The sequence below is a fragment of the Lampris incognitus genome, chromosome 3 (assembly GCF_029633865.1).
Source record: "Lampris incognitus isolate fLamInc1 chromosome 3, fLamInc1.hap2, whole genome shotgun sequence".
Classification (NCBI taxonomy): domain Eukaryota; kingdom Metazoa; phylum Chordata; class Actinopteri; order Lampriformes; family Lampridae; genus Lampris; species Lampris incognitus.
In genome coordinates this window covers 92,277,909-92,296,783 of record NC_079213.1, presented here as the reverse complement: position 1 = coordinate 92,296,783, position 18,875 = coordinate 92,277,909, and the positions used below count along the sequence as shown (strand labels likewise).

The 18,875-nt window shown below is 43.8% G+C and overlaps 1 protein-coding gene across 3 annotated transcripts in view; it reads left to right on the top strand.

The window, feature by feature from the left end:
* kdm4b (lysine (K)-specific demethylase 4B) overlaps window positions 1-18,875 on the top strand; it is a 104,889-nt gene that overhangs the window by 24,459 nt on the left and 61,555 nt on the right. For 2 of the 3 annotated variants that reach the window (XM_056278008.1, XM_056278009.1), the window contains exons 3-6: window positions 3,123-3,298; window positions 11,434-11,548; window positions 13,024-13,217; window positions 13,807-13,881. In XM_056278008.1, coding sequence (XP_056133983.1) covers window positions 3,123-3,298; window positions 11,434-11,548; window positions 13,024-13,217; window positions 13,807-13,837 — 516 coding nt within the window. In that variant the 3' untranslated portion in view covers window positions 13,838-13,881. Of the gene's footprint in view, window positions 1-3,122; window positions 3,299-11,433; window positions 11,549-13,023; window positions 13,218-13,806; window positions 13,882-18,875 lie in introns of those variants that run through there. The other variant, XM_056278011.1, reaches the window with a different exon arrangement.

The following is an 18,875-nucleotide window of genomic DNA, read 5'->3' as shown; positions in this document are numbered from 1 at the left end:
CTTACCTTGGCTGCACCTTGAGATCCTGTCCATGAATATCACAAACAGAATTGAAGGCAAGGGACAACCGTGGCGGAGTCCAACACCCACTGAAAACGTGTTTGACTTTGTGCCGAGAATGCAGACACAGCTCTCACTTTGGTTATACAAGGACCGGATGGCTTGTAGCAACTGCCCCGGTACTCCATACTCCCCCAGTACCCCCCCCCCCCCGTACACGGTCGTAAGCCCTCTCCAAGTCCACAAAACACATGCAGACTGGCTGGTCAAACTCCTATGCCTTCCTCTGCACTTCTGCAAGGGTAAGGAGTTGGTCCGTTGTTCCACGGCTAGGACGGAATTTGTATTGTTCCTTCTGGATCCGAGGTTCAACAATCGGTTGGAGCCTCCTTTCCAGCACCATAGAGTAGACTTTCCCAGGGAGGCTGAGCAGTGTGATGCCCCCATAATTGGAGCACACCCTCCGGTCCTCTTTTTCAAATATGGGAACCACCACCTGAGTCTGCTACTCCACAGGTACTGTCCCTGACCTCCATGTGACACTGAAGAGGCATGTCAGCCAAGACAGCCCAACAGTGTCCAGAGCCTTCAGCATCTCAGGGCGAATCTCATCCACACCCGGCACCTTGCCACCGATGAGCTTCTTAACTACATCAGAGACCTCTGCCAGGGATATGGGTGGGGCTTCCCCCGAGTCTTCAGACTCTACCTTCTCCACTGAGGACATGTTAGCCAGGTTCAGGAGCTCCTCAAAGTGTTCTTTCCACCGCCTAACAACATCCCCAGTCTGGGTCAGCAGTTCCCCCTCCCCAGCTGAACACAGCGTGAGTCAAGCCCTGCTTCCCCTTCCTATGTTAATGCATGGTTTGCCAGAACTTACTTGAGGCCAACTGAAAGTCCTCCTCCATAGCCTTGCCAAACTCTGCTGCTGCTACCTGTCTGCTGCTTCAGCAGACCCCTGTCCCTACCAAGCCTGAAAGGCCTCCCCCTTCCACCTGACAGCTTCCCTCACCTCTGGTGTCCACCAGTTGGTTCTTCGGTTGCCACCTCGACAGGCATGGATGATAAATAAATAAAAGTAAAATAGATTTTGATATAAATTAAATTTATAAATAAAGTAGAAATATTTTAGAAATAAAATTTGATCAATCCTATCAATAATATTTAGCCAAAAGATTTCACTTTCACACATTCCCTTATACAGTGGTATAGTGTCCCTCTTGCTGCATTACACTTGATACAGGAATCAGGAATATTATCATTAAACTTGTGCAATTTAACAGGGGTTATGTGTGTACGCATCAGCCATTTATAATGTATAAACTTCAAGCTACTGTTGAGTGTCTACCTTTGAGCCTTCCTACATGTCTTACTCCAAAGATATTTCATCATCTATATCTTCCTTCCATGATCTCAGTTTTGATTCCGAGGATTTATCAGACCCAGATCCAAACAAGCCATACAAAGATGAAATTAAACCTTTATCATAGCAATGTCCTATAATTGCTGCCTCTAATGAGGAAATGACAGGTATATCTAATGAATGGTTTTGAGATGAGGATATAAAGATCCTAATTTGAAGATATTTGAAAACGTGATTCTTTGCAATGTCATATTTAGTTGATATTTCTGCAAAGGACATAAGTACTTTATCTTCACTATACATAGCTTTCACTTTCACTTCCCTTAACCCGTTTTCAGCCCATAACCAAAGCCCTGAGTCACATTTCCCTTGTTTAAAGTTAACATTACCGAAAATAGGACTGAACTGTGACCTGGAGTAGTTTACATTCAAATATTTACAAGCGTCAAACCAAATGTTAATCATATTCAATACAAAAGGGTTGTCTGCATTTTTTCTCAGGTATTTGCGCCCTGCTGAATACAAGTCACAAATGCAACAGTAAACTTGGCGTAACAGAACAAGATTCTAAATCCATCCAAGCAGGAGGTTTTTTTAGATGAAAAATAAAACATGATGGGTTGCAGTTGAGCTGCCGAGTAATACCATTGGGTGTTTGGGCATTTAAGGCCTCCTTGGTCATATGATCGATATAATAAAATAGACGTAGTCTGGGGCGTTTATTTTGCCAAATAAAGTTGGTAAACAATTTCTTAATTCTAGTAAACAAAGATGAGGGAGGTGGAAGCGGGGGATGTTCTGGAACAAATAGATAAATTTAGGGAGTATGTTAATTTTTAGAATATTTATCCTGCCAATCATTGAGATAGGTAAAGATGTCTAACGTTCTACTGATGAGGTAGTAGCTTCCAGTATTGGGTCATAATTTATCTGAGTGATCTTATTCACCTCAGGGAAAATTTTTATACCCAAATGTGTGAAATTATCCGTTGGGTTGAAAATAGAAGCGTAAACATGGCTATTTTTCCTCTCTAGGTTATTAAGTAACATTATAGATGATTTGACTAATTAAGATCTAGGAGTGCAGGAATATAACTGTTTAGATTTTTTAGGAGCAAGATTACATCATCGGCAAAGAGTGCTATTCTGTTTTCTAAATGACCTTCTCGTATTCCATAAATGTCACTATGCATCCTCACCGCTATAGCAAATGGTTCTTTTGCAAGAATAAATAGCAATGGTGATAAAGAACTTCCTTGCGGGCAACCTCTAGAGATGTTAAAAGGTTTAGAGACCACATTATTGGTCAGAACTTCTGCAGTGAGCCCAGTACAAAGTAATCGAACCCATTTACGAAATGTATACCCAAAGCCAAAGTGGGTAAGCACCTCAAATGGATAAGGCCATTCGACACGGTCAAAGGCCTTCTCTCCATCAAGTGAGAGTAAGGCAGTGTCTGTTGCCCCTCTCTGGCTGTGTAAAATATTGAGCACTCTTCTGACATTGTGAAAACCCTGTCTACCTTGAATAAATCTATTCTGGTCCTCTCCTACCACCTGAGGGAGCAGGCCCTCCAGTCTTCTTGTAAGATAAGCTAAAACCCAAAATTTATTTTGCTTCCTATATTTTAATTATTTCGTCTCTCTTCTTGGAGCGCTATACTTGTAGATGGCAATGAATTATGTTGCAACTGTGATAATCAGGCATACCTCAAAATCCAGGTCTTCATTCTGTTTTCTTTCTCTTCCCTTGTCCCAAGGTAATCCCCCCAGAGGGCTGGAAGCCGCGGCGGTCATACGACACCATTGAGGACATGGTGATCCCAGCTCCCATTATGCAGGTTGTGACGGGCCAGTCAGGCCTGTTCACCCAGTACAACATTCAAAAGAAGTCCATGACAGTGGGCGAGTATCGCAAGCTGGCCAACAGCAAGAAGTAAGCTATTGTACAGTTTTGTCTTACAGCATATTGTAGCGAATTCGGAGGGCAACCACAGGAACTGCCGTAGCCGGGACACGAACCCATATCTCCCGCACCGCGGGAGACATCGCTAACCGCTCGACTAAAGGGTCGGACTCATTAGCCAAGGGCTAACGTGTCTACTTATCCATGCACGTTACACTACCCCCCCTCCTTCGGGAAGCGCATCCGCGCGCATCCCACTTCTGACACCAATGTAGCGAATTCGGGGGGCAGCCTGGCCGGACCGTCACAGCCGGGACGCGAATTCGGATCTCCCGCACTGCGGGCGACAACATCAACCAGTCGACTAAAGGGTCCAACCCGTCAGCCAAGGGCTACCGAGCCTATTCATCCATGATTGTTACATCGCCCCCTTCCTTCGGGAAGGGCATCCCCGGCCGGACTGTCACAGCTGGGGCGCGAACTCATGTATTCCGCACCGCAGGCGACAATGTTAACCAGTCAACTAAAGGGTCCGACCCATTAGCCAAGGGCTCACGCGTCTACTTATTTGTGTATGTTACACTACCCCTCTCCTTCGGGAAATGCTTCCAATGGCCTCACGGTGCTTCACGATCTCACCATCCCACTTCTGACACCAATGTAGCGAAATCGGGGGGCAGCTCGGGAGCCCCCGCAGCCGGGACGTGAACCTGGGTCTCTTGCACCACGGGCGACTACGTTAACCAGTCGACTAAAGTGTCCAACCTGTTAGCCAAGGGCTAACGTGTCTACTTATCCATGCATGTTACAGTATCATAGGCTGCATTTATACGGAATTCTGGCACTCTGTGAAAAACGCCAATCCTCTCATTCATTTGATTAAGGGTAGTGCATTTAGGCTGCGGCAGTGCGTACCACAGGAGGTTCAGCAAAAAAAAAAAAAAAAATGCAGCAGCCATTCAGCTAGAAGTAGAACAGTATCAACTTTTGCTGGAACGCAACCTGACATCATACTGCGGTGGCCAATCGATCTGATGGCCATGGGCCCACGATTGCTGCGATGGCTCATTACGATAGGCCATGAAGTGACACACCCATACCTCCACATAACCTTGCAGAAAGGTGCCGGATTCAGTGTGAACGCAGCCTTAGCCGTGCTCTTTCAGCATCTAAAATTGGACCTTTGTCTGGTTATTCCTTAACTGCGAGTTATGGCATAAGGTAAAGTGTTTCCTACAGGGCTGGCATTACCTGCCAGCACAAAATTGGTTTTCAACAATTACATGTGACCTTTAACACACTATTTTGTTTTGTTGAATATTTCTATTAAATCACACAATGTATTTCACAGATCCAACCCCCCCCCCCAACCAATCCCTCCATCTACCCACATGGGAAGAGTAAGACAAATTAAAAAATATTAATACAAAGTTAAAAAAAAAACTGTACTGTCTTTTCCTCATCTCGCTACTGAGCAAGGGGAGTGGCAGCAGTGTTAACACCTTCTTTACATTACGACTCTGAAGATGGTTAGTGTTGTTCACAGGTTTCATAATGTTGGAAGCTTCTGAAACTACAAATAAAAACAAATCTCTTATTACTGGAATGTACTCATTCATAGAACTTTTCATGAATAAGTTGTTCACTGCAGCACTAAATAGCATGAAAGCTAGCCTAACACTAGCAGTGTATAAGTAAATTAACTTGGATTACAGAGCACACACGTGGTTCCTCCTTATATACTAATTAACTGAACAACATGGTGACTAAATGGCATAAACTTAACGAATATCTAAATATAACTAAAGATAAGTATCAAACTAAGAATATACATACAGACGATGCCACCAAAGATGAAAGCATATTTAAATGGATTTTTAAGAATTCCGTCAACATGTCATCTCAACATAAATAAACATACTTCCTGGTTGTTCAACTTCCTGTGTCATGACACCTGGAACTGTATGCACACGGCATTATTAGAATCCACCATTAGGTGGCAGAAAAGTATGAAATTTTACGACTGTAACGGCACACTCCCTGCCTGGCATGATTGAATGCCACTACTACCACTTAAACAATAATCTAGAAAATTACAAACTTCTTTTTGGAGGTAGAAGAAGGACAATTTCTGACAAAGGTCTCAGAAAGAGTTTAGTCCAATCTTTCCAGGAGACCTTAATCTCTGCCTTGCGCACATTATTGTCTTTGCTGGGGAAGACCTCTATTCCCAGGGGCCATCCGTTCCTTTTTAGCTGCTGATCTTTGAGGAGTACAATGCTTCCAGGCTCCATGTTAGTGAATTGAGGTTCCATGGACAGACGATCAGCTGGCAGGTCGGCCATCTTCTGTGTTTCAGGGCTACCACAGAGTTTGCAACAGGTGACGCAATGGTGGATAATGCTGCTCACATGTCTCTTTACACCCACGAGCCAATAGCTGGCTGTACATATGGAACCTTCTGTGAAGAGGCATCCCTGGTGTACAGTCTGTTTGTGGTAGTGTCTAACCAATAGGGTTGAGATGTGGTGTTTACCAAGAATGATCAGAGGGTTCTTTTTTTTGGCCTCAAGCTCTCCTTCCTTCATACGACCCCCAACTCTGAGAAGATTCTGTGCATCAATGAAGGGGTCCAAGGTTTTGAGAGGACTGCCTTGAGGAATCTTCTCACGCTTTCTTAGGCAAGCCAATTCTTCAGCATACACCTCCTGCTGGACAGCCCTGATAATTATGCACTTGGACTGACTGAGCTGCTCGGGTGTGTGTGCTTCTTGACACAAGTGTCGGCCTCTGTAGTCATTGCTCTCAATCTGGATGGCTACGGTAGCTGTGAGAGATATGACTAAGATTAGCAATGGCATGATTCAGAGACCGCCATGAGTAGAATTTGGACCAATGCTGAGATCCAAGCTGTTGAACAGTGGCCTGTGTGTTAAGGGTGGAGATTTGAGGACGGACTTCAGTATCCGTGTTTGGATCGACAAGGTCAAAGATGTCAGGTTCTAGGGCGTTGGTGAAGAAGGTGTTCACACTGAGTGGCTTGTGAGCACTTCTCAAACAGGTTATTGCCCATAACCACCCATCCTAGTTCGAGTCTCTGGGCGTAGGGAGCATCTGGGGGACCATTGACATGTTTACGAACCTTGTGGAGTCTGATGACATCGCGGCCAAGCAGGAACATGATGGGAGCATTGGGCTCCAGTTCTGGAATGAGGGGAGCGACTGGTTTCAGGTGAGGATGGAAGAAGGCAGCACTGGTTGTTGGAATCTCTGTTCTGTTGTCTGAGATCTCATTGCATTCCAGCAGTCTTGGTAGAGGTGGAACTGTTTTATCATCCAGTGACTCTATGTAGAAGCTGGAGGCTGTCCTGCCAAAATTTTCAGTCACACCTGAACAGGTCTTCAGAGTATGATGCAGTGGGGCCTCAAAGAATTCGGAGCAAGCAAAAGATCTATTTCTTTGTTCATCCAGGATAACGTATACCTTCATCGCCTTGTCGTGGCGTCCTCCAGGATAAACTTTGGCTAAGAGAATCTTTGAGCAGGACCTATTGGTGAGATCTCCTCTACAGACCTATGTGCACTGACTTGTGACCACTGGGTTGGTGTGGGGTCTGGCTTCCCGCCATGCTCTGAAGAGGGGCCTATCTCGTTGACCCATGGCGCTGGTCTTGGATGGAGGGAAGAGGAGTGTCTGTCACTATCACATTTAGTGCATTTCACAGTGCATTGGCATTCTCTGGCAGTGTGTGATGTGGAGATGCAACACTTAAAACAGATGCTGTTCTCTTTGAGGAAGTTCTTTCATTCCTCTATGGGTTTCGCACGAAATGCACGGCACTTTTGCAGAGAATGTGACTTTTTGTGGATAGGACATCTCTTATCAAGATATTCTGCTTCCTTTCTGTGTCTGTCTTGGTCTGAGCAAGCTGCTACAGACACTTTTGTTTTGTGGACAGAGACCTCCTTCGACCTGCCAGCTTTCCATGGAGGCTTTTCTGGTTCGCTAGAATCTGTTTGGCCTGTGAGTATGAAGCGGGTAATTTCTGATCTGTGCTTGCTGGTGGAGGAAGGTGACAAAGACAGAAAAGGGGGAAAATGAAACCTGAAGTTGCTGTTTGTAGCTGGATCTGTGACACAGCCACTTTTCCTGTAGGCCATATGGTAGCTTTTGAACTATCGGGTTGACGCCTCTGGCTGTGTCAAAATAGGAGAGGCCAGGAAGTTCTCCCTCTGCTTTGGCGGCATCCAGCTCCATCAATAGATCACTAAGATTCCCCAGTTTAGAGTAATCTTTGTTGCTGATTTTGGGGAAGCTATCTAGTTTTGGAACAAAGCTTTCCAGTTGCCTCAGCGGAGCCGTAACGCTCATCCAGTCTGCTCCATATCATCTTCAGCCCCTTTACTGGCTGGTTTATGTGGGCAGATCTAATGCACTTAGCATTCTCAGCTGATTCTTTTCTCGGCCATTTAACAAGAAGATCAATTTCTTCATTGTATGTATGTTGAGTGGCTGTGTGGAGAGGGCAGCCGATGTTCTTCAGCCTTATCATTGAAAGTTACACTGTGACGAGGCTGGCTGTGTTGAGCTGGAGTGTGATCCACGTCTGGAGTGAGAAAGGGTTCTGAGACTTACGTTTACTTGGAGCGTGAGAGGGTATGAGAGGGTAACCTTTTTATTAGCAGCAGGGGGGATAATGGTCTCAGTACTGAGACATGGGTCATGTACAGACTGGACTGCAGGTGGCTCTGTGTGTGGCCCCTCTGTCTCATCTTGAAAGGGTGGATCCTCTTGTGCTAATCTCCTTTCCTCGCATACTTTAGTTTGCTCCTTCACATAATCTCATGTGCGTTGAGCAGAGTCAAATGGCGTTGATGTGAATGGGATTTTACAGCTGTGTCTTTCCCCATTGGTAGCGACTGCTGCCTCAAACGCCTCAGCCTTTGCCACAGCTACAGCAATTTCCTTTTCTATGGCCAGCATCTCCATTGCAGCCTCCAGTTGAGCTTTCTCCATTCTGATTCTGATCTCCTTCTCAGTGTACATAAGCGTGTCTTGGCAGCTTCAGCTTTAGCCCTGGCTGCTGCAGCAGCAGCGCTAGTGAATGATGTACCAGAGTGCATTGACACAGAGGCATAAGACCTAATTTTCAGATCACTTAAGTTTCTCTCCATTATGCAGGTAAGTTAATTTCACAATATATGTGTATATTTTCAGCCACTGTAGTTGTTGATATGGGATGGCAGTTACCATGAGCTGCATTGCTTTGTTTGTAGAGTGCCATCTTTTCACTGTACTGTCTTTCCCTCTTCTCGCTACTGAGCAAGGGCACTGGTAGCAAGTGTCGAACACCTTCCTTACATTACGACTCTGAAGACGGTTCGTGTTGTCCACAGGTTTAATAATGTTGGAAGTTGTGAAACTGCAAATAAAAACATAAATCTCTTATTACTGGAATGTACTCATTCATAGTCCTTTACATGAATAAGTTGTTCATTGTAGCACTAAATAACATGAAAGCTAGCCTAACACTAGCAGTGCATAGTAAGTTAACTTGGATTACAGAGCAAACGTGGTTCCTCCTTATGTTCTAATTAACTGAACAACATGGTGACTAAATGGCATAAACTTAACGAATATCTAAATATAACTAAAGATAAGTATCAAACTAAGAATATATGTACATACAGACGATGCCACGAAAGATGAAAGCAGATGTACATGGATTGTGAAGAAGTCCGTCAACATGTCATCTCAATGGAAATAAACACACTTCCTGGTTGTTTAACTTCCTGTGTCATGACACCTGAAACTGTATGAAAACTGCATTACTAGAATCCACCAGGTGGCAGAAAAGTACTAAATGTTACAACTGTAACAGCACAAAACACACTTTAGTGTGTATAAAAATGGCACTGTTTGTCAGAGCACTCAATCTTTCTAGGAATTTCAAAAAGCTTCAGCGCCTATGCATATGGGAGTGCCTCCAGTGCTGGTCCATTTATCGATATTCGCAGATATGCAGCCAGATACTCCCCTTTCAGTGTTTCTCAGGTCAGTTTTGACCTGAAAAACAAATGAAAAACAGACACACTTGGTTTTAAATTAACTATACAGAAATTAGATCAAAATATATTAAGTGCTGAACAAGTAAAATTGACTTACCCTGCTGAGCAAAGTTTTGACAGATGAAAAAGCTAATGACAATACAAAACAGAAATGTATAAACACAATGCATTGAAAATAAAACATCTGCTCTCCCCACACCAGACCACAGAGCCCTGCTGTTATCATCCACAAACAATCAGGTTTTAAGTAAGTTGTAAAAGGACTCCAAACTTTATCAAACTGAAAAGGTTCCTCTCTTGAATAAAAGCTGAGAGCTTCATGAGGCATGAACTAACACACTACTTACTTATACACAGTGCGATGTTAGATGTTAAAAAAGTACACTCTTGACAAACCTCCAACCACAGGAGAATCCCTCAAGATGGTCTTAAGAACCATCAAAAAATGGGGACTAGTCAGGAGGGGGGGGGGTCAGGTTGCAAAATCGGCTGAATTATCTGGTAGTGTGGGCTAGCTTTTAGACAACCCTGATTTTTAGATGATCCCACCTTTTTTTTGAACTCCTGTTTACTAAAAAACTCTTTGAGGAAGAAATCTTGTTTTTACAAAGAAAATAATTTTATTTTACAACATAGTAAAAACACATTGAGCAAAACATGGTAATTATTTGGAGACCTGGCTTTAATTGAGTACCGGCTTTTATTTGACGAAATACGGTAACCAGAACTGAAAGAGTTATCTAGAAATGATGCAAAGGGTTCAGTGCATTTATTCAAACCAAGGAAGCTGTTGTTACGATCCAAGTGTAATTCACCATTTAAACAGGTGGGGAGATTCAGAACTCTCTGCCTGTAGTCACTGATTCCAAAGTATCCCAGATGCGTATTTTACTTCCAAAGCTGGTTTTAAAGAGAACAAAATCTTCTGGTTTCTTAATGGATTTGACCACAGCCCTCCATCCTTTCACTCTAGGGGTTTTTATGTTTTCAACGATTAAATTCACAACTGTCTGACTTACATTGATGCAGTTTTTTTTAAAGACATGAAATATAAGGATTTGGCTAGGAAGTGGTCATTAGCCTCGTGCTTCTCGATCAGGTCCTTGGGTACCACCAATGCTCCTGGTTTTTTATTCTGCCAGGTAGTTTATAACATTCACTTGTTGTTTCAGTTATTCGCGCTTGCAGTCCGGGAGTTTGTAGACCTGGAACAACAGGTGAATGGCCGGATAGAAAACGAGCAGCACTGGTGGTACCTGTGGACCAGATTGAAAACGGTTCCACTAGCCGATTCCTACTGAATTATGGCTTAAGCTTTTGGTAAATTCTATTCCACTTGATACTGACTAGTATAAGTGTTCTCTGGAGGCACTTTCTATCTCAAGACCCTGTTTGATTGGTGAGGTTATAAAACTGACTGGTTAATCTGTTGTTTAAGTAAATATAAGTGTTCTCAAATTCTTTGAGAATGGTAGCCTGGAAAACTGTCTGTAGAGGTTTATGAACCAAATCTACCATTCATTGTAAAGTCAGTCGAGGTCAGGTGAATTATATGCCTTTTAATACCAACTTTAACAAGATTCTCATATTTTTTGCATCTTTATTTCCAATGTACCAGCAAAACGTGATTGATATGCTTTTAAGTATTATGTTTGTCTCCATCTAGTGGTCATAGGTCACCCTTGCAGAGTTCAGATTTCCTCTGTCTACAGAATTTCAAAGGGAATTTAACATTTCAGGGATTCAGTACAACTTCGTTCTCTGAGAGTAGAAAGAATCTAGAATAGCCATTTATCACGGTTGGTAACATGCCATAGTGACTATTAGCATAGACACACTTGCAAACCAAAGCCAGGATTTACCAGCAAATGGCTGTTAATTCCCTACCCTATTTGAAACTTCTGCACTGGATGAATTATTATTGAAAATAGGGCACTTATTATTATGATATTTGATTTTTACACGGTCAGCTACACAACCGTATCCCCGGTGCTAGAAAGAATAAATTTCCTGCTAAAAAATGACACTATAAAAATATTGAGGATTTGAAGCAGTATAACCATATGCCCTCAAATCTGGTACTGTTGTGTTTTCAGGTACTGCACTCCACGCCACAAGGACTTTGATGACTTGGAGAGGAAGTACTGGAAAAATTTGACGTTTGTCTCTCCCATCTACGGTGCTGATGTCAGCGGCTCCATCTATGACCCGGTAGGAATGGATTTATGCATCAAGCCAGGCTTGATGCATAAAGATAGTGAAGCAACAGTTATGGAGCGGGCATAACGTGATCCTTCTGTCCTCATTTTCATTTGTGTGAAATATATCCAAGTGTTTATTTTTCCTTATAGCCTTATCTTTACATATCTTGGGAAAGTTGGCTGAGTGTGTGTGGTTTTTTCAGTGTTGCCCTGCTGCTCTATCTTTGATACAGTACCACACAGTCACTTCTGGAAGCTGAACATCACAACCCCAGCTTTCTCTCGTCAGCCAATGGAAGCTGCTGAGTACAGCTAGGGTCTTGTTCTGTTAGCCACTAACAACACCAAAATGCTCCAGTGGTGCTAAGTTCCTCACCAAAGCATTCGGCGTTTGGCCTGGGTTTTCACATTGTGGCACTTAGAAAACTAGATTAAGAATCAAATACAATCATTTTGTTAATCTAGGGGCAAGGTCAGCAGTAAATTAACTCCGAGCATTTTGCAAATTGCTCCTGTTTTTACATGTAGGGGCCTGTATTTCAGCTATTATAAATCCTCTCCTGTCCCTTTTTTCAGCTGATTGGAAGCATATTTGTTCATTCTGGCACCGTTGTCTTATTACCAACTCAGTAATGAATTCACAGTAATGAAATAGCATTTTTAATAGAGGCGTTAAATCATGACTAAAAGAGAGCGAACATTGTTTTCACACCTAGTGCTCCTGTATAGACACACCAGTATTTTTATTTTCCTTTTTTTGTCTTTTTTCTTTTCTTTTTTTTCTTTTATTCTAACATTTAAAAAAGCCTCCTGTGGACAGGTGTTGTAAATTTGCATTTCGCTACAAACACTAAATACAGTGCATCTGGTGCTTGTACATAATTGTGTGTTGCAGTTCCAATGCTATTTCAATGCCCATGTCAGAGAAAATAAGCGTAAATGCCAGGTTGCATAGTGTTGCTGTATAACACTGTTGCTATACATCCAATAATGAATGAATGATGTTACATCAAAGTGCAGTTGAGTAAATTTAATTTGTCTAAGATTTGTTTCTGCTGTCCTAATAGAAATGGGCTATGCTAAGTTTTGTCTCCCTTGTGTTAATGGATATTTGGTCAAGAAATTGTAACATTACCACTGGGTGTAATTTTGACACATAATATGAAGGAACTTATCTTAATGCCTATCATTGATAGCAGTTGTCATTCATTTATTTTAGCCAGAGCACCACCCAGTGGTAGAGAAATACACCACAAGCTATTAAAACAATTTCTGTTTCACCATTGTAGAATAAAAACATTCATTCAATTATTGCATTTGTAACTATTTCAAGATATGTAACTTCATGGCCCTTATTTCACCAGCCAAAATACTTAAAAGCAACCTTGTGTATTTGAAACCATAATTGCTATTAACCATCATTAAATTGCTACTTAATAACAATTGCTGTATTAAAATTAATGATAAATATTATGATGTCTTAAGGACATAGAGGAGTGGAACATCAGTCATCTGAACACGTTGCTGGATATGGTGGAGCAGGAGTGTGGCATTGTCATCGAAGGTGTCAACACACCCTACCTGTACTTTGGCATGTGGAAGACCACCTTCGCCTGGCACACTGAGGACATGGACCTATACAGCATCAACTACCTGCACTTTGGACAGTCCAAGTCCTGGTGAGTCACTCTACATCTTTATCAAAATGTTATTTTCCCCAGGGAGGTTGTTCACTATGACTTTAGAAGAGTGAAATTTAGTAAATCATTTGTCCATACACATGGAAAGACTTAACTATCCCTGATCAGCCTGCTAACGGGGCTGTGTGTGTGTATGTGTGTACTCCAGTGTCACTGCCTGTGCCTGTTGTTCTCCCACTGTTCCATCTTGTTTCTCAATGAGAGCTGGTGTGCAACACTATGCCGCAAGAGCCACTGGTTCCCTCCAATGCCGTTGACCTTTTTATGTATGGAGAGGAAAATCAGAGGTTCAAACATTGTCAGTGTCTGAGCTAAGGAGATCTCATTCCATCTAAACCAGTCTCAAATAGTTAGGACTATGCTCCACGGCATAGTAGTGGTCAGTGTAGGGATTTGCTGAGTGTTGTATTGGATGAATTTGCCTTGGGTCCACCGGGAACAACTTTGCAGTGGCAGGCTCTTTTTTCTTGTTTACTTTGGGAAGAACACACAGAGAGACAGACGCCAGACACACACCAGTGATGTGGACAAGTAGGTGAAGAATCTGTCTGACAAACAATTCACCCAGGTGGAGAAAGACATCCTTGCTAAGGGGCTGAATTTTGCTGTCACGTTGAGGTAAATCCTGATAGCGGAACTGATCACAGCCACAGAACTGGCGATCCGTATTAACAACATCACAGACCCGGAAGCGGAGCAACTGTGGACGAAAGATTCTGCCTGTCTCAGCAATGCGAAGGTGCTGTCCAACATCAGCAGAAACAAGAGGAATTCACTCACCACTCTCAGTAAGGACAAAAACATCCTCCTCCCAGTGGACAAAGGTAGATGCACTGTTTTATTAAACCAGACAGACTATCATGAGAAAGTTATGATGTTATTCAGCGACAGATATTTATGAGCCCCTGAAATGAGATCCAGGCAATTGGTTACAAGAAAAGGTGATAGATTGTAAGTAAATAAGTTGTCTGAAGCTGTTAGAACAGGACAATGCTATTGACAGAATTTTGGACCATAGATTATACCCAGGGGAAACTACAACTAGTCTGTATGGTTTACCTAAGATACATAAACACGATGTGCCATTATGGGCTATTGTTAGTATGCTTAACTTAGTGACCTATAACATCTGTAAGTTTCTGGCATCTATTCTTAACCCGTTGGTAGGCAGCAATGAACATCACATTCAGAACACTATGGATTTTGTGGCTAAGGTGAGGGACATCATTATGGAGGGGGATGAAACAATGGTCTTACCATGTTACGTCTCCTTTCACGTGCATTCCTGTTGATGAAGCATTGGAGGTAGGCCATATGAAATTACAAAACAACCCCACCCTTAGCAATAGGACCACCTTTAACACTGGCCAAGTGTGTCTGCTCCTGAAGCTGTGTCTTCAGTCCACGTACTTCACATACAGGGGTAAGCGTTATAGGCAGAAGCATGGGTCTGCTATGCATTCCCCAGTCTCACCTATAGTAGCCAACTTGTATATGGAGGAAGTGGAAAAGAGGGCTCTGATGTCCTATCCAGAGACACCACCTAGCCATTGGTTCAGATTTGTGGATGAAACCTGGGTTAAAATTAAATCTCAGGACATACCACATTTCCCCGACCACTTTAACTCAGTGGACAACCACATCAAGTTGACCAGGGAGGATGTGAAAAATGACAGGTTAGCCTTCTTAGACTGTGAAATTGCAATTGGTGATGGGGGACATTTATTGTTGATGTTTACTGCAAACCAACACATACTGATCAGTACTTAAGGTTTGACACTCATCATCCACTGGCGCACAAACTAGGAGTCATTAGGATGCTCTACCACCGAGCTGACAACGTCCTCACCGACACAGTGGCCGGGGAAGGGGATAAATCCCACATTAAACAGGCCCTGGTTAAGTGTGGTTATCCTAACTGGGCATTTGTCAAAGCCAGGAAGACACCTAAACAGTGCACCAGCAGATCGAAGAGAGGAGAAGGACAACAGCTGCCTAAGCGTAAACTGGAACAGTTGAGATGCATATTTCCCAAACTCTGCATCTCAGTTGCTTTCAAATCCCAAAATATGCTGGGCCAGAAATTGGTCCACTCCAAGGACTGGATCACCCGGCACAAAAAGAACACTATAGAGTATGCTGTTAAGTGCCAGGGGGATTGCTATGACTTGTACATTGGGGAAACCAAACGGACGCTGGCCAAGAGAACGGCACAACACAGGAGAGCTAACATGTCAGGCCAGGACTCCACAGTCTACACGCATCTACAGACCAGTGGCCACTCTTTCAAAGATGAGGATGTACATATCCTTCATAGGGAGGAACGATGGTTTGAACGGGGAGTCAAAGAGGCCATCTATGTGAAGAGGGAACGACCATCCCTGATGTGATTGCAACTAATCCCTAATCCTCTGTGAATAGTACACATGGCCATTGTAACTCTAGTTAATGGTCATGCCAATTTGCATATGAAACCGATCGTTGGTTTTGGTCGTTATGCAGCTGTGCTGTTTATAAGGTTGGGGGATACCTGCTGTCAGTTTAGACTGAAGAGGTCACTTAGACGAGTGATGAAACATTTCTCTCAATAAACGTTAGGTCCCGATTAACTGATTCAACTTTCTGTGACACATGTTGCTTCTTCCTGACAGCACTGTGTTGTTGGTATAGTCCTCTTACACGTGGCGGCAAAAATCTCTGTATTATCAGGGAAATATCCTTCCTCATGTGTACGGGTAGATCAATATGTCTAGTCTGTTATGTTAATGTAAAAGAAGTCCTTTTTGTCCCTGTGTTTCAGTTTGTACCATGGAACTGAAAGGTTTTCATTTCCAATGGCAAACTACTTGCTTTTTGCTATTTAGCTGATTCTCTTGATGAGGAAGTGTACATTGTGTTTTTTTTTTGGGGGGGGGTTTCCCCCCTTTTTCTCCCAAATTGTGTCTGGCCAATTACCCCACTCTTCTGAGCCATCCCGGTTGCTGCTGCACCCCCTCCGCCAATCCGGGGAGGGCTGCAGACTACCACATAGTTCCTCTGATACATGTAGAGTCGCCAGCTGCTTCTTTTTACCTGACATTGAGGAGTTTCGCCGGGGGGGACCTAGTGTGTGGGACGTAGCGCGTGGGAGGATCACGCTATTCCCCCAGTTCCCCCTCCCCCTCCCCCCGAACAGGTGCCCCAACTGACCAGAGGAGGTGCTAGTGCAGCGACTAGGACATACCCACATCCGGCGTCCCACCCGCAGACACGGCCAATTGTGTCTGTAGGGACACTTGGCCAAGCCGGGGGTAACATGGGGATTCGAACCAGCGATCCCCATGTTGGTAGGCAACAGAATAGACCGCCATGCCACCCAGATGCTCGTACAGCGTCTTGCTCAAGGATACTGACATGACAAGCAGTTCTTGCGAACTTCAAGTTATCTTGATTTCGGGATGAGGCAGCAACGGCTTTGACCACTGGGTCTCCTTTCCACAGTGTCACTGACCAGAGGGGATTCCTGTATGGCACTGGTGAATAAAGTGATTCTGAAAACTCAAGCTACACCTACTCTTTCTTCCTTCCAAACAAGCCTTACCCTGTATTTCCTATCCTTCCCCATATATATGTATATATCCCACTCCACCTTCTCCGTTTTTAATTAAAGTGTTGTTCTTTCTGTCTCTGTCTCACTTGTTCACTTTTTTTCCCGTTTTCTTGCCATTTCCTCCGTGGACTTGGCAGTGTCTTCTCCTCTTCATTTTTCTGAAATTCAATCTTTCATTTTTTTGTGTCTGCATGTGTGTCTGTAATTACAGCACACTAAACTGTGCGTGCCCCATGTTGCCCTCTCCACCTCACCACCCACCACCCACTACTCTTTCTCTGTGCAGCCGATTGTGAAATTAACTCCATTTCCCCTGCAACTCTGCTCCCATCAAAGTCATACTCCCCACTACACACACACACACACACACACACACAGCAAATCTGCTATCAGATTCTGAAAAGATCTCATACTTGCGTCTCTTTCTCTAATTGTATTGCTCTCTTGCTTCCTGTCATTGTCTGCATCATTTTCACTTTTATGCCCCCCCCACACCATTGGTAGCCTCTCAACCAGTACCACCACTCACCCCATCCCCATGACACACAAACACGTGCGCACACTTATGTATACTTCGTATAGTAGATCTGCTGTCAGTTACTCATAAGATCAGTCTCAGAGCTTGGTGACAGAGCAAAAGATCAGGCAACAGGATAAGTAGCTGCCAAAAGAACATTAAAGTAACTTTTCTAGTGGAGCCAGGCTCCTAATACATCAAGCAAGGAGTCTGTTCGGATTATTAGGAATCCATTCCCAACCTCCACCATCTCCTCATCCTTCTCCAGCACTCCAAAAAACCGGACCTCATGCCTCTCTGAAAATGTTTTTGCTGAAGAGAGAAGGGTTAGAAAGTTGAAGATTTCTAAATCGCCACCCCCACTTGTTAGGGTTTCCGTCCATACATGCAAAGGACTCTTTGCACTTGTGGCAATGAGCATTGTTAGCATCGACTCTAGTGAAATACAACCAGACCAGACCAGACCACAATGCGGTGGCGTGTCTGGTCTGCAACCAGCCCGCAACAGCACATGTCACTCCGCTGTTCATATCCCTCCACTGGCTCCCAGTTGCTGCCCGCATCAAATTCACAACCTTAATGCTCGCTTACAAAACGGCAACTTAAACAGCTTCCGCCTATCTGAACTCCCTCATTCAGGTCTTGGAATGAGTTACCAAACTCCATTCGATCCGCTGAGTCCCTCTCCATCTTTAAGAAGAAGCTAAAGACCCAGCTCTTTCTCAAACACCTCCACACCTGATGGTATTACTAAAAATAAATTCGCCTCTATGCACCATATGCATTGCCTTTGTGCACTGCCTGTCGACACCTATATGTCCTATCGGACTTGAACCTAGTTTTTTGGCACTTACTTGTGTTGTTGCCTACTGACTAGATCCTTGCTTGTGTTGTGTTAACTCTCAGATGTACGTCGATTTGGATAAAAGTGTCTGCTAAGGGCGTCTGGATGGCATGGCAGTCTGTTCCATTGCCTACCAACATGGGGATCACCAGTTCGAATCCCCGTGCTACCTCCGGCTTGGTTGGGCGTCCCTATAGACACAATTGGCTCTGTCTGCGGGTAGGAAGCCAGATTTGGGTATGTGTCCTGGTCACTGCACTAGCACCTCCTCTGTTCGGTCAGGGCGCCTGTTCGGGTGGGGAAAGGGAATTAGGGGGGAATAGTGTGATCCTCCCATGCACTACGTCCCCCTGGTGAAACTCCTCACTATCAGGTGAAAAGAAGCGGCTGACGACTCCACATGTATCAGAGGAGGCATGTGGTAGTCTGCAGCCCTCTCCGGATTGGTAGAGGGGGTGGAGCAGAGATCGGGACAGCTTGGAAGAGTGGAGTAATTGGGCCAAGTACAATCGGCTCTTTGCATAACTAGTCCACTGACCTCCGATTTCTACTGAAGCGGTCATACCAGTTTCCTGTTTGTTGGCATGTGTTATTGACAATGTTATATTTTTCGTGATGCCTGCAAGATTTACCTTGCATAAATGTCAATGACATGCACAGAATTGTCAATAAACTTTCACCTGCACC